General features: G+C 34.9%; 1 protein-coding gene across 2 annotated transcripts; it reads left to right on the top strand.

Moving 5' to 3' along the window:
- The first annotated feature begins 7,102 nt into the window (after positions 1-7,102).
- LOC311094341 (GTPase IMAP family member 8-like) lies at positions 7,103-12,660 on the top strand. 2 transcript variants are annotated; one of them, XM_084132268.1, is made up of 5 exons: positions 7,103-7,225; positions 7,574-7,609; positions 8,355-8,387; positions 9,714-10,346; positions 10,691-12,660. In XM_084132268.1, exons 1-5 carry the CDS (start codon positions 7,210-7,212, stop codon positions 11,623-11,625), a joined length of 1,653 nt encoding a protein of 550 aa, XP_083988394.1. In that variant the 5' UTR covers positions 7,103-7,209; the 3' UTR covers positions 11,626-12,660. The 2 variants fall into 2 exon arrangements, with proteins under 2 accessions (XP_083988394.1, XP_083988395.1); XM_084132269.1 differs by having other exon boundaries at positions 7,174-7,222; positions 7,571-7,609.
- The last annotated feature ends 3,242 nt before the right edge of the window (positions 12,661-15,902 follow it).

Raw genomic sequence — 15,902 nt, 5'->3', positions numbered from 1 at the left:
ACTTATTGTCAGTTGATTCTGATTCATAAAGCAAACTTAAAATATTTCGAACTCAGTTACTCTGGCAACTTATGCTTGGAAAATAGCCTGGTCCAGGGCAAGCTAATAGGCTAAGCTTGATTTGTTACACAGATCCTCTAACACTGACCATCAGGAACACAATGATATTACCACTGACATTCTCTCATACCATTACTTTATTACTTTATTACTTTATTGACCACTATCCGTCCAAAAACAAATATACAGTATACAGGAAATCTACTTAAACAAGGCTACAGTGATACATGAGACAGTATAAACCTACAAACATGTTCAATTATTATGTAAATAAAATGTTGATGTTAAAGTTGTAACAGATTAAGGGTCAAGAGCCCAACTCAAGCAAACAATGATCATCATAACGGTGTCTTAAAAAAAATATTTTTCTCCTTCAGTGATTCTGCTTGTCGGGTGTCTTCAATAATGATCAGTCATCACTAAATTAATCACTTAATTATCTCATTAACTTTAATACTCTTGAGTGTTAATTTAACACTCATATTTTAACACTTTAACACTCTTGAGTCTGGAGTCATATAAACTCCCAGGAGAGTTCAATTAGCACTGGAGTTCTTGCTGTGTAGTGTTGTTTTAAGTTTGACCATTAAAATAGAAATGTCATTGACCCACAATGGTAAAATAAGAAAAACACTTACCTTTACAAATGCATTTGTAACGACACAGATCAGTGAAACAATTTTCCCCCAGGTAATGCCATCTTCAAACACTATATCTGCAAGTTTGTAAAAGGTCTCTCTTTTCGCCACACATGCGAACTCATCATTAAAAGCCTGAGATGAAACAAATATAGCTGATAAAACCATGTTTTTAATTTAGGCTATTTTACCCAAACACTGAAAAGACCAGGGGCAGGGCTGCGTTTCCCAAAAGCATTGTAGTCCACCAATGGTCTCTGATCAACAATGAACAACTTAGCTCACGATGCTTTTGAGAAATCGTGAGCTTAGAATTATAAGGTTCTATCTCCGTTTAGGGTAGTTCTGAGTCTGACTGAGATATTGAGCATCAAGGTTTTTACATTCCAGCTGGCAAAACTGTTATGTTTTAACTGTATTTCATTAATAACTACTAAAAGAATGTTTTTTTACAAAAATAACATGCATTAATAAACACCTAATGGATCAGATTGTCAAAAACTCAATTTCAACCAAAAGTGGAGATAGAATCTATTCTAAGCTCCCGAAATGCATTTTAATTCATACGCCGCTTCACAAACTGATCGAAATTACTTGAAGCAGTGTGTGCACGCAATAACTATTTTGTGGCGTAGGCACAATTTTAGTTTTGGTCGGGCTTGGGCAAAAGTGGGCAAAAGTGAACGGGCTTGGGCAAAAGTGAACGGGTACTTTTATGTAAACTAACGGACAGACTCAATATCAAGTATTTTACTGTTATGTGTCAACAAGATCCAACAACACATTTTCGCCTGGCTATACCCAATGATTAGATCTGTTGTGGTATTTATGCAAATTAGCACATACGTAATTAGATTGTGCACCGTTTGTCCATGTTAACAAACAATTTCAAAAAACTTGTAATACAATTTTTGTTTGTCTTGATGTAAGAAATCAACTCAGTAATTTGCATGGTGATATCTAAAGGTTAAAATTTTTACCCTATTCACGTAAGAAAAATAATGAATAGGCGATATTTGGGTCTTTTTCAAAACTTTCCCCTAATGGGATTCTTCTGGACTTTTTTTTTTCCTTGCTCAGGACATATTGAGGATACAGAATCAGTTGAGTTTGCTTTTGTTGCAATTTGTTCAACCTTTTTTCATAAAATGACTGGACTAATAGTTACACAACTTGTGTCAGATATGAGTCACATGACATTGTGACTGTAGTCGGTGTGTATTTGCCAGAGTTTCTTCCTGTGTTTGGAAGAACACTGACACATATTGTTAACTTGTTTGTAGTCCAATAATATTTAATAAAGAGTTAGTTTGAACATTTGGATGTTTTAGACATCATGAATCTACAATAAGACAAGCTCTTATTGAGAATTAACAGAGGTTTGATGTTGTTGTTTCATGTTTTATTTTAAGTCACCAGAATTGTGATGAATGGCTCCTTTATTTGGGCTCTTGTCCCTTTACTCTTCTTTTTGGTTTTCTTTGACTGCTGTAACTGTATTTTAATAAAATACATCTATTATGGTGAAAGAAAATATGATCAGATGTTTCTTGATGTTGTCATAATCAGCAAGCTCTGATCAAGTTTTTGAGTATATGGGTGGTGCGTGTTTATTTTATATATGTGCTGTTAGTTATAATGTTTTTGTGAAACTACATCATGCTATCCAACAGTGCAGAATGACTTATTTAAAAAAATATTTTTTGTATTATTATTATTTTTTTTAAGTTTAAAGCTGCAGCAGAAAGTAGTCAAATAAAGACATCAAGAATCATATGAATCTCAATCGTGACAAACGAAAAGCTTCATACCGCAATGCATGCTGGGTGCCACTATAGTACAAAGCTTATCCATAACTCCATAACTCCCAGCATGCATTGCGGTATGAAGTTTTTCGTTTGTCACCATTGTTTAGATTCATACGCTGATTCTTGATGTCTGTATTTGACTAGTTTCTGATGCAGCTTTAAACTTTCTGAAAACATCTTTTTTAAAGAAATACAGGATAAGTATATCTTAGGCTTTCAGTTTTTGAGCAAAATGTAGACAAATGTACTTTTTATTTATGTGTCAAAACATGTGCAGTTAGAATAAGACATTCAAATCTGTTGCAAATGAATTTGTACAATGGGAATTGTAAAAAAAAAAAAAAAAAGAAAAAAGGTAAGCAAGCATGAAGGTCCACTAAACACAACCACTGTGGCTTAAGCATATCATCTGGAATCATACGAATGTAGCCTATATGAATTAGCCACCAACTTGCCAAATTGTAAATTAGTTATGAATTGCCTATTGAACTACAATAGTGAAGTGACACACTTAACCATGTCTCAGTTTTTCCACGTCTTTAGAGTGAGAATGTGTTGCTCTTCCACTGGTTTCTGGTTGTTAGTTTTATCTGGTGGTTAAAACTCTGTGTGGTTGCAGTTCTCAGCTCACAAATTTTGACTGTGGTTTCAGAGATAGGGCTTTTTTTACGTTGATTAAACGTCAAAAATACATCAATTAATGTTATTTCCGCTATTTCTGTGTTTTATATTAATATTATATTTTCTCTATTGGGAGCATAAGAGAGTCTGACATGTAACCCAAAGGTCGCAGGTTCGATTCTCAAGAACGGTAAGTAATCTCACTACTCACTGCTCCTTATGTGTGTGTAACTTGGATGGGTTAAATGCAGAGGACAAATTTCAAGTATGATAATTAAACTTAAATAAAGCTTAATAAATGATGGAAAACTGCGGAAAAATACTTAATTTATCTACACTACATTTACAGAGGTACTTTAAAATTTCACTTACAGCTTTTAAACATTTAAGTAAAGATGGTTTAAGTAAATATTATCTGTTTCTTACTGAAACCACAGTCAGAGCTCAGATGTGAGAGCTGAGAACGAACCAGCAGATAAACCAGAAACCAGCAGTAGAAAAAAAGAAGGAGGAGCAAAAATACAGACAGAACGAGAGAAGAAACCAAGCAAGACTGCAAACGTTATTATCCCATGAGCACAGCGCTGCAGAAATCTCCTGAATATATGTAGGTAAGACACGGTTGTTGTTGTTGTTTTTCACTTCAAGTCATTAAAGATGAACCGACGTCATACAGACTATAGAATAAATTAATATTTTCAGTCTTATGATTCTGAGTTGTATGTTTAGCTGGAATAAGGTGCTTTGTGACTTCTGATAGCAGTTTTAAGCAGATACTATTTTTTCACTCATTTATTTAATTACATATTTTCAGCTGGATAAAGCAAAGAGATCAAAGCCAGACTGGAATATGGGTATCTATTTCTCTGGTTGCCGCTCCCGCTACAGATAAGGGTCAGATGGTCCATCTTCATCACCATCTGTGTGTGTGCAGGTCTAGCAGCTCTTCTTTGGTCTGCCAGCGATCTAATTCATCACAGAAAGAATGGACTCCGTATTTCAGCCTTCATCATCCTCCTCCTTCTCACTGACTTTATTGAGCTTATCTTCAGTCCCGTCATAGTGTTAAACCTTGTCTTAAATATGTACTGGAATTGGGTTTCTCTATCTTTATGGTCCTCATCAAGTCTCTGTGGTCTCCTCCTGAACCCGTTGGTGGCGCTAGAGGGAATTCTCTCAGTAAAATATACACCATACACTGCTTCGGTTTTCTCCTCACCCTTTTTCATCACTTTCAACATACTGGTGTTTCTCTTTATCATTATCGGTGACATTTTTTTGTCAGATTTGTTTATTTTTGATCTTTTCGTGTTCATTATATCAGTGATCACATGGATGATATCTTGTTTAGCTTTGTGTTGTACTGATCGTCACTCTCACACATCCAGAGAACTAGATCATTATATTTGGGTTGTTTTCATATTCACTCTGCTAGTGCTTTTTCTGCCCAATATTTTCCTCAGTCTCTTCTTATTCTTTGCTGACGATATTCCTCAGCCTCTTCATGTTTGGTATATTCCTCATTTCTTGTTCAGTGTGAGATTGATTTCAGACCCTCTGCTGTGTGTGCTGGTCTGCATACAGTAACATACAGTAAGAAATGTATATATATATATAATAGGCCTTAAATTTACATATTTGTAGGTTTATCTTTTCTTAACAAACTTCTTAAACTTTTAATTTAATAAACTTGCCTTTTTATTTAATGTGTTTTTTAAGTCTCTGTCCCTGTTTAAATGAAAGCTGTTTGTTAATTTTATTGCATTTTCAAGATAAATGGCCTAAGTAATCAATTACTAATTAAAGAATTAGATTCTAGAAATTAAAAATTCATGCTATATTATTTTTATTTAACTCTTTACTTGCTATTGTACTCGTTCATCCGGATTCCTAAAACATTTTAAGTCTCGCATCAGCCGGCCGGGTAAACGGATCTCATAATCACCAACTCATCAGTCTTGGTCATTAGACAGAGGCGATTGACTTACATCTTAAGGCCGTACTCTACTTGCTCATTCTAGAATACATTATTTAGTCCCCATTGATCTGAACAGACTATAAGACTATATCTAATCAGAGGTCATGACCATAACCATAGAAACAAGCTGACCAACTTAACTTCTTCTAATGGAAACTTATTTAATAATGGCAATTATTAAATAATGGCATACAATGTACAAATCAGTCAACCACACCCAGAGTTATAATTGCAATGGCTGATTTAGAAAGTTATTTGTGGTGTATTATTAAAGTTAAATATAGCAGAAGCTATTAACAAACCGGGCTTTGACGGCTAATTTAGAAAAGCATCTCCCATTAAAACGGAGGTTTCAGGAACAGATCATGTCTCATATTTCATGGAAATATGCTTTAACATACATTCAAATGCAGCGAAAACTGCAACCCTAGCTGCTTTTGTATATGCCTAAATATAAAAATCAAATAGTAGCCTAGCCTATAAAATATACTGACCATTTATATCAGACAAATCGATTTTAACAAATGTAACAATATTGTGGGCTCATATAAATATAAAAATGTGTATTCCTACTCTATAGAGGTCAGATATGTTTGAATCTCATGAGGATATCTTTGATCAAGTAGATTTCTCTGTAAATGCAAACAAAATTGATTTTCTTTATTTCATTCTTACACCAAAATCAGCTTGGCTTCTATGAAAACTGAAGTTAATTTTTCATCTCGGTTTTGTGTGTGTGTGTGTGTGTGTGTGTGTCTTTTTTCCAAAATAAAATAAAAGTTAAACCACTGTTTTTATCAGTTTTGTTTGGTCCATTCATACAATTGTTTAATAAATTAAATTATTTAAAAAAATTATAAACGTGTCTTTAAAAAAAAAAAAAAAAAAAACTGTTTTCTATTAAAATACACATTGCTGTAATGTAGGCTATAGTGTATTTTTTGTCACAAAATACCAATTATTTGAACATATAACAACATTTCTTTAAAATAAACAAAGTAATTAATTGTCATGCTTTTAAACATGCTTTAAAAAATAGCACATGACTGAGAAAACATACATCCATCTTCTGCTTAGAAACCTTGTAAAATAGTTTTAACTTTTGAATAGTTAAAAATGTGTATAATATTAGATTCAGTGTTGAAAAATATATATTTTTTTACGTTTAATTTTGAAGAGTTTCAACAAGCATTTTTACAACATTCTTTTTGACTTAACCTAATTCATTACTTTCACTCTTTTCCTCCGACCTGTTAAGTAAAACGAAAATTACTTTTCATGTTATAACTTTTTGCTATCTAACATAGGCTATTATGAATCTCTTTATCAGTGAACTGGACGAACTGTAGGCTATAGAGCTGGTAAGTCCCGCCCCTTCCGCTAACCCCACTGGACCTCTAGGTTGAAAAATCGTCAATGCAAGTGAATGGGAGAAAATAATTATTTTCTGGTCCCGTTTGAATTTTGCCATGAATGTGAACATATGTTGTCTGTGAATTTTTTATATAACTTTTCGTGTAAAGAATGCTAGAATTTAGCGGGTAGAAGTTTGATACGGTTAGACTTTGTGTGAAAGCACTTTGTGGACTACAACTCTTCGCTGCTTTCGACGCGTTTGAAACGTCAACACCACTAGCACACGGACACTAGCTCACGGATCCCGCTAAACATGGCTGTGTCTTTGGTGCACTTCACCGCCTTCTTTCAGGGAGAGGACAAAATCGTTGAGGTTGGCGAAAACCACGGGTAAGTCAACTTTATGGGGTGACGTCACATAGGCGACATGTAGTCTTTCTCGTTATGTCTTTTCCACAACTGCTAGCCGAAGAATCATACCATATACTGTCAAACTCGTAACATGAAAAGTTATATAAAAAATTCACAGACAACATATGTTCAATTCATGGCACAATTCAAACGGGACCAGAAAATAATTATTTTCTCCCATTCACTTGCATTGACGATTTTTCAACCTAGAGGTCCAGCGGGGTTTTACGGATGGGCGGGACTTACCAGCTCTATAGGCCTACGTGCTCGTTTCACTTTCATCGACACGTCATCACCAGTTTACTTTCGGTTTTATTTCTGGTGTTGATCATAAATAATGGCTCACAGCGACGGTAAGATTTTATCAACCATAAAATATGTATATTAGAATGTCATACGTTTCTTCAATGATAGTCTACATATATTAATTCAAGAAAAAGTCTATTCTGCGATTAATGTAGCGCGTTTCAGTGGAGTTGTTTACGAATATTTTACGTGTTTACGATTGGCATTTCGGATGAGGAAGCAATAATAGCTGTACAATCTTATTTCTTTAAAATTAGCAAATACATTTACATACGAGTAATCTGTTTATAAACATTAAGATCCACCGCTTCGTTCACGCACTGTAGTTCAAGGACCATTTTTAATTTTATGATGTCTCGCAAATTTTGATCAGTTCCAATTTATTTGTTTTCCAGCAAAAAGAAGTAGTCCAGATATCGTTCGCCCAAACAGTAAGTATACATTAAATGATTGACAACAGGAGAGTGTGAGAGTTTTACAGTTTTGATGAAATGTTATAATTTTTACGCCCCTGTTGTTCCGGATGTGTCCAGTAGGGGGGATATAACTATATAACTAAAGCAAACACACACCTTTATGAGATGCAAGCTAAAGATAACTTGGATAAAACCCACATTAAGTGCACATAGCCTACATTTTAGTCCAGATCAGTAAGCATTTTAATAAAAATGTATATTAAGATATAAATGAGATAATTAGATCATCTCATTTATAAGAAACAACTCAGACCAGAATATACATTCAAACCATATTCCTGTAGGCAATTTTCTCGAAAACGACAAATATGAACAAGATTACATTGTTTTCTACAGTATATTACTGGTTTAATGGAAAATGGTATGATACTGTCAGAATTTTTTATTACAAGGGTTAACAGTGTATACAAAGCAGAAGTGATTTGCAGAAAAGGTCTTTTGTTATAATGACGGTGACAAAGGATGTTTCTGTAACAAAGTAATGAAATGCACATGGAAGTGTTTTACTGTAGTGTCTTTACTGTATATGTGCATAAAGGAATTGAATCGGTGTGTATACACAAACGCGTGTGTGTGTGTGTGTGTGTGTGTGTGTGTGTGTGTGTGTGTTACACAGTGTGTACACCGATTAAATCCCTTTATTGAGTGTTAGGACACATATTGATGTTACCCATTCACTAACAGTTTTTTTCTGTTGCAGTGGGCAACAGTTCAGATGATGATCGCCCCCACAGTAAGTCCGTTTGAAAGAAAAGTGTGGTAGAGGTTTATAGATTTGATAAATCTGACTGTTCATCACTCACCGTGATTCATGAAACAGAGATGACACCACATATGGATACACATACTGTCACTAATATGAATAGCAACTCAAATCATTTCAGTCACAGTTGGAAGCCATGATCCCATCCCAGCTAACAGATTTTTCTCCAAATATTCAATGTTGGTTCTGGGAACATAATTTTTTTTTTATGGAGTTTGTGGAGTTGTTTAATCCTCCTCTGAGATTTTATGTCTATAGTTGATTTCATATAAATAGTTTGTGTTGTTATTTCTCTTTTTTTTCAGTGCTTGTTCACAGCAGGTGTTTGAATGATTGAAATAATGTTTCAGGAACATCACACTAACCTTTAAATAACATTAACATTCAGGAAACTGGATATTTGTATGTTCTTGAAATGTCACGAATTCTGTTACAAAAAAACGTTCCTAGAATGTTGAACTTTAAATCAAAATGAAGTTGAAAGAACGTTTGAGGAACATTAAACCACGTTCCTCTAACGTCAAGAAACCTGGACATTTTTCACGTTCCCAGAACCAACACTGAATATTTGGAGAACGTTCTTATAACAAAAGTCTGTTTGCTTGGATTCTGTGTTAGAAATCTTTTAATGATCATTAATGTCAGACAGTCTATAATCAATATGTATTTCTTTGGAAATAGATTAAATGGTTTTGTTTTTTTTCTGTGATTTTGCTTTGACAATGGTCTTCTGTCTCTTTGAGGAAGAAGGCTGACGATGAGTTTGGCATTGTAATTAAGGGCATCATTTGTTTAGCTTTACACTGTACAGCACAGACTTAAATCTGGACATGAAACTGAAGTTACAAAAATAACTAAATAAAACCATTTTTGACACTTAAATCACAACATGAAGCATAGGACGCAAATGCAAGATTTGGCTTAATATGTTTAAAATAATTGATATTTAAACAACACATAGGCTATGCTTCCACATTACACACTGGACTGGTATTTGAAATTTATGTTTAGTAATATGTTTAGTATAAATAATCTAAGGGCTAGCTAAAAAATACATGAATTAATGCAATTGATTTATAGAAAGTAGCAAAAATCATCTTTTAAAGAAAGTCCTAATTGCTATTATATTTGTTCTTTATAGAATTTTAAATGTTAACATTTTTGTTTTAAAGGATTTATTAGGAAATTTAATATTATTTTAATATAAGAAAAGGTTTAGCTGGCAGAACGTTTAATTGTAAACTGTCCTATGTCTATTTTTCCCCTCTTATATATGTTAATTTTGTTTATTTCTAGGTTGTGGGAAAAAAATAGAAGAAAGAAACGTGACACATTTGAATCTGATCCTCCTGGGTAAAACAGGAGCTGGAAAAAGTGCATCAGGAAACACAATACTGGGACGACAAGCTTTCACATTAAAGAGAAGCTCCAGATCTGTCACTCGAGATGTTGCTGTTGAATCTGGAACTGTTGATGGATTACCGATCACTGTTTATGACACACCGGGATTATCTACAGAGAGCGAGGAAGAGCTGAGGAAATATGAAGAGGACACACACATGAGTGACGAAGAGATTCAGCAGATGATAAATGAAAAGGTTCTTCAGAGATGTGAATCAGATCTCTGTGTGTTTCTGCTGGTCATCAAAGCTGACAGATTCATTGCAGAAGATCAAGAACCTGTGCAGAAGATTGAGGAGCTGCTGGGAGAAAAACACATTGACAAAACTTGGATTCTCTTCACCAGAGGAGACGAACTGGAGGAAGAAAATAAGAGCATAAATCAACTCATCAGTGAGACTGAATTCTTGAAGAAACTTACTCAGAAATATGAGGGCAGATTCCACGAGTTCAACAACAAGACAAAAGGAGAAAGTGTCCAAGTGAAATCTCTGATAGCTAAAGTTTTCCAGGAGAAGAAGGGAAACGGTAAGTCTATTTTAAGGAAAAATTTTAGCTTCCTTGCTCATTCATACATTCTTTTGTCACAACATTTGCAAGGAAGATTACAGTAGCAATAAAGGAGACATTTCAGAACATGCATGAAAAAAAGTGGTATAAAGGTGATTTGTAAATTTGTAAAAATGTCATTTTTTAAGCAGCTGTGATATTGTCTCCTTTAACTGGATACAGAATTAGTATTCACTGTGTGTTCACTGAAGCATTTTAACAGTTATTTTTTTGTATTATACAGTAGGAACAATATGTGTATAGGCATAATTATATAGAAAAACAATGTTATCAATGTTGGATCTTGTTTTTTTTTAATACAGTGTCAAAGAGACAAAGTATTCCCATCAGCATCCAGGACACTCAGATTGTTCTTCTGGGTAAAACTGGTGTTGGGAAGAGTGCAGCTGGAAACACAATACTGGGAGAGAGTGTGTTTAAATCTGTGATGAGTGTGTTTACAGTAACCCATGAATCCTCAGTGAAACACGCCACTGTATCAGGCAGATCTGTGTCTGTAGTTGATACTCCTGGATTCATTCACTCACAGATAAACCCTGAAGAGTTAATGACAGAGATAGCCAGAAGTGTTTATTTATCCAGTCCAGGACCGCACGCTTTTCTCTTTGTGTTTCCTGTGAATATGAGGATCACTGAGGAGGATCAGAAGATCACCGAGCAGATTAAAACACTGTTTGGTGAAGAAGTGTTAAAATACTCCATCTTTCTCTTCACTCATGGAGATCTGCTGAGGGGAAAGCCCATAGAGAAACTCATTGAGGAGAACAGTAGATTAAGAGATCTAGTTGGTCAGTGTGGAGGCAGATTTCACGTCTTCAACAATAGAGATGAGAATAACAGAGATCAGGTGAATGATCTACTGCAGAAGATTGACACAATGATAGAGCAGAATGGAGGAGGATATTACAGTAATGAGATGCTTGAAGATGCTCAGAGACTCAGACGAGAGGAAGAAGAGAGGAGACAGAGAGAGGAAGAGGAGAGACAGAGAGAGGAAGAGGAGAGACAGAGAGAGGAAGAGGAGAGGAGACAACAAGAGAAGCAAACACAAGCGAAGATTGCGAGAATGATAAAGAAATTTGGAGCAGAGTTAGAGACTCAAAGGAGGTCAGAAATAGAAAGACATAAAGTAAAGAAACAAAGTGAAGAAGAGGGATCAATAGTGAATTTCATCCACTTTTGTCCAAGCATCAGAATCACTTTATTTGACGGCCATTGCAGCAGGTTTTGTGATTAGTCCACCTGTTATGGTGGCGGTGGTGGTGTATCTATATACAAATAATAATTAAAAAATCAGCATGAAATGAACGATGATTGTTTTATGTAATGAAAACATAGTAGTAGTTGCTCCTCAGACATTGGTTCATGTTGTGATACATTGCTGATTTTGAGAGTCTTTTTAAATCATCCTGTGTGTTTAATCTGAGTTAAATAAGGGTTTCTATATTTCTCATTCAGCCTTCACTACAGAGTCAATGTGCATCTGTGTTGTTCTTTTGGGATGTTTACTAATCAGTTAGTTTCATTAAATATAATATATTCATTCTGGCATGTCCCTGTAATTCACTTTGGTATTTTAGGTAGTTTGTTTAAACAAGTTGAGGATTGAGTCAAGCTAGGTTTTCTGTCTTTAAGGCCACAAGAGATCTTTTTTCAAAGGTCAGAGAGTCAGACTCATTTCTTAAGTTCATCTCTGGTCATCATGTGTCCTCCTGCATTAAATTTATAGCTTTCAGAGTTGTCAACACTGCACAACCAGTACAAATGACATGGTTGTGAATATCAGAAATTGCACAGGCGGGAAATAAATCTATTGTTCTGACTTTCTACTGATTATCAATACATGTTTCTGCGTGTGTGTGTGTGTGTGTGTGTGTGTGTGTGTGTGTGTGTGTTGCTTTAAGAGACCCACCATACATTTGTGTTGTGGTTTACTTTCTTTCTTAAATATGCATTAATTCATTCATTCATTCATTTAATAATAACAATCATTCATTATTCAATTATTTAATTGAATCATATACTCACTAAACCATTAATATACTCCTTTCATTGATTCATTTATTGATCGGTCATTTTATATTATTTTCCCATTACTGTTTAGTCTTGTGTTCAGAGATGTCTTTTAAAGGTTTTTAGTGTCACAGGATGATGTTGTGAATCAGTAAGTTTCCATTGCTATTGCTTGTGGTATAATAAAAAAGTTTGAGCTTTGAAACATATGAAAATAATAATAAAAAATGATTATTCAATAAACTCTGCTAATTATTCATTTTTGTTTCCTGTTTGATTTGACCTCTCACCCCCCACAGGCATAATCATTAAATAATATAAATTGTGTGTCATGGCTTAATTTTTCATTGTAAAGTTTAATAGTAAGTCAAAAACCTGTAAGAATAACGTCAAGCCAAACATTTTGTCAATACATATGTCACACTCTCAGACTCTCCACCTCTATCCACTTCAACACATCTGCATTCACATGTGTTTATGTGGCTTCAGTTTTTCCTTCTCCATCTCTGCATTCACAACAAGATGCTTTAAAATCAGCTCAACATATCAAACATGTTTAATCTCCAGAGGCTATATCAAAGTCCACAGCAAAATCCCCAGTGTTAAATTAACACTGAGAGTGTGGATTATATAAACTCTGAGCACAAAATGAACACTGAAGCAGAGTTAAAGTTAATGAGAGAAGTTAATATGATGGTGTTGGTTGTGTTTTAACATAATCATTATTTCACAATCATTTGACCTGAATCACTGAACTCATATAGAGCCCAAATTCTAAGTTAGATTAAAGGTGCTGTAAGCGATATCAGGCCAAAACATTTTTTGTCACATACAGCAAACATCTCCTCACTATCCGCTAGCTGCCTGTCCCCTGAACACACTGTAAAAAAACGCGGTCTCTGTAGACACCACAGGCTCCACAAACGGCAACAAAAACAAACTGGGCTCACCCGCACCACGAAACATAATAAACAGTGTTCCAGCCAATAACCGACAAGAAGTATTGGAGGGTGGGGTTTGGGGGGTTAGTGCGCGTGCACATGAAGGGGGTGTGGAGGAGAGAGAAGCATGAAGAGGGAAGTTTGAATTATGGCCGACACACGACCAAAGAGACGACGTTCCGATGAACAAATTGCAAAGAAGAGAGACAAGGATAAGTGACAAGGATGAGGGACACGCGCGAAGTATCGAATTTACATCGGAAAAGCCTTCGAAAGGTGAAAGAACTCCGCCGGCAGAACGGCTTTCGATCCGACATTCAGTTGTTCTGTTTTTGCTGGACAGGTAAATCTATTTTCTTTCTAAACTGAGTTCATGTTCGCCAAACCAACACAAGGATGTAATTAGCTAGATCTATGCAGTCAGCGTTAACTTTGGTGAATACAACAATTTCTAGCAGCTAGCGATCAATATCTATTGTAAATTCACAGTAGGGCGACAATTTGTGTGAATGATTGTTTTCATCCACTGTTTGTTATGAATTTGAATGTTCATTTATAGGCTATTGACAACTTTGACTAAATTTGTTTACGACGTCGCTGTTGTTTATGCTCACTGGGAAACGCGAAGCTAACGTTATCTTGCTATTGCCTCCTTGTATGGGAGCTATAGTTATAACCTCAGGTGGCAAAACGATTTTAAGATAATGTTTCTCTTTTTCTGCATTCTGTTCTGCAATATAAAAGCATTTATCTAACTTGGTGACACACTGAATGAAGTATCAGTTTGTAGTGTTCTTCTTCTTCTTGTTACTATTTAACGGTGGTTGGCATCCAGCTTATTGGTGCATTTCCGCCACCTTCTGCTCCGGAGTGTGAACCAGAAAATAGGTTTACAGACTAAATCCCCCTTCCATCCACACACACTTCCCAGTCATTCTGCAAAACAATAATAATAATAATAATTATTACTATAATCTCAGTTTGTAGTGACTACTTTGACTTTCCTTTATGGCGGAAGGGAGGGGAGGAGGGAGGAGACGAGCTGTCCATGAGCTAGGAGCAGGAGAAACTTTTAGTAGGTGTTTATGGCGTTCCGATCGGCTCTTTATTATGACTTTGCTATGGCGGGTACTCCGTGCCAAAATCAAACATCCGAACGACCGACCGACCGATCGAACGTCTATCCGAACGTCTATCCGAACGTCTTGAACTTTCAAACGGGTGACCCACGTGACGACCTGACGTGACGTCAGCGTCTTGAAATTTGCAGCTTTTTAACCATACAAGTATACAAGCTGATCTGTAAAGACTATAAATGGACATGATAGGCAATACATATAAATATTGTACCCCAAAAACAACTTTCCTGAATCCTGTGCTTGTGGGGCTTTGTGTTTTATGTTCAAAGAGCAGAAATACTGCCTATAGGCTACAGACATGCAATAGTCTTGACCAGTATAATCATTTTAACTAGTTTTTATTGTTAATTTTATTGCCCAATGTACAAAGTTCCCACAGTCCATAAAAACACTCAAAATAAATGTAGTCTATTATTTTTATTTTTTTTTTATTTTTTTTTTGATCCAGAAGGTTTTCATATTAGATTTATATATTTGGACTGAATGATCTAATGAATGCTCTGTAGTGTTTATGATATTGAGCTGTGTGTATGATCTGAAAGCATTGTTTGATTTTGAGCACAGATAAAATGGTTTTGAGTAAATTTCTTTATTTTGACAAGCGTCAGATGTTCTCTGAATGTAGTTTGAAGATTTGGTTTTGTGTTTAAGGTTTTGAGAAAGTGGGTGATGGTTCCAAGAAATGTATTTTAGCAATTCAGGAAAACTGTATAGATTAAAAACATGCATTATTTTTTTTATATACATAATATCAAACAAATAAAGTAATAAAAAGAAAATCTAATCAAGCATCATTTTTTGTTTCAAGAACTTAGAGATCTCAACACTTACTCAATCTTAATAAAATTACTAAATTATCATAATCTTTCACAAATAGGCCTAAACATCATAATTTTAAAGTGGAAAGGTTTATTAAAAACATATGTATAATAGTTCTAATATTACATTTAGACAAGATCAGCTGAATATACTTTACTTTGTAATTAAGGTTCGTTGATTTTCATGTCTGCCACATATAAACAATAAGCCAAAAAAAAAAAAAAATGTAATGATCATTTAAATAAAATCAAATGTAACACGTTCCTACATGTGCTTATGTGTTGTTAACGCGTTCCCATGGCGACCGGTCGGAAGTGCGAGTAACTGATCGTCTTCCCAACGTGTTGTTTACGTGTGAAGACACGTTGTAACACGTTTTTTTTTTTTTTTTTTTTTTTTACCTTAGTTTAACTTCTTATTCTTCGGTTGTATCTAACTTGTCCACATTTGATTACTGCAATGGCTGATTTAGAAAGTTATGTACGGTGTATTATTAAAGTTAAATGAGGCTAAATATTATTGACAAACCTGACATGCTTAAACGGTTATTTTGGAAAAGCACGATATTCAACATAATTTTTCTCCATCTCCCATTAAATCGG

The sequence above is a fragment of the Abramis brama genome (genome assembly GCF_963993115.1).
Source record: "Abramis brama genome assembly, chromosome: 1".
NCBI lineage: Eukaryota > Metazoa > Chordata > Actinopteri > Cypriniformes > Leuciscidae > Abramis > Abramis brama.
The sequence above is the reverse complement of the archived record's forward strand: the minus strand, read 5'-3'. Positions and strand labels throughout refer to the sequence as shown.

What these genes read in the sequence shown, in the direction of transcription:
- LOC311094341 (XM_084132268.1), top strand. An exon ending in AGATATCGTTCGCCCAAACA is followed by an intron (nt 7,610 to 8,354) that starts GTAAGTATACAT and finishes TTTCTGTTGCAG; the next exon opens with TGGGCAACAGTTCAGATGAT. An exon ending in AGATGATGATCGCCCCCACA is followed by an intron (nt 8,388 to 9,713) that starts GTAAGTCCGTTT and finishes GTTTATTTCTAG; the next exon opens with GTTGTGGGAAAAAAATAGAA.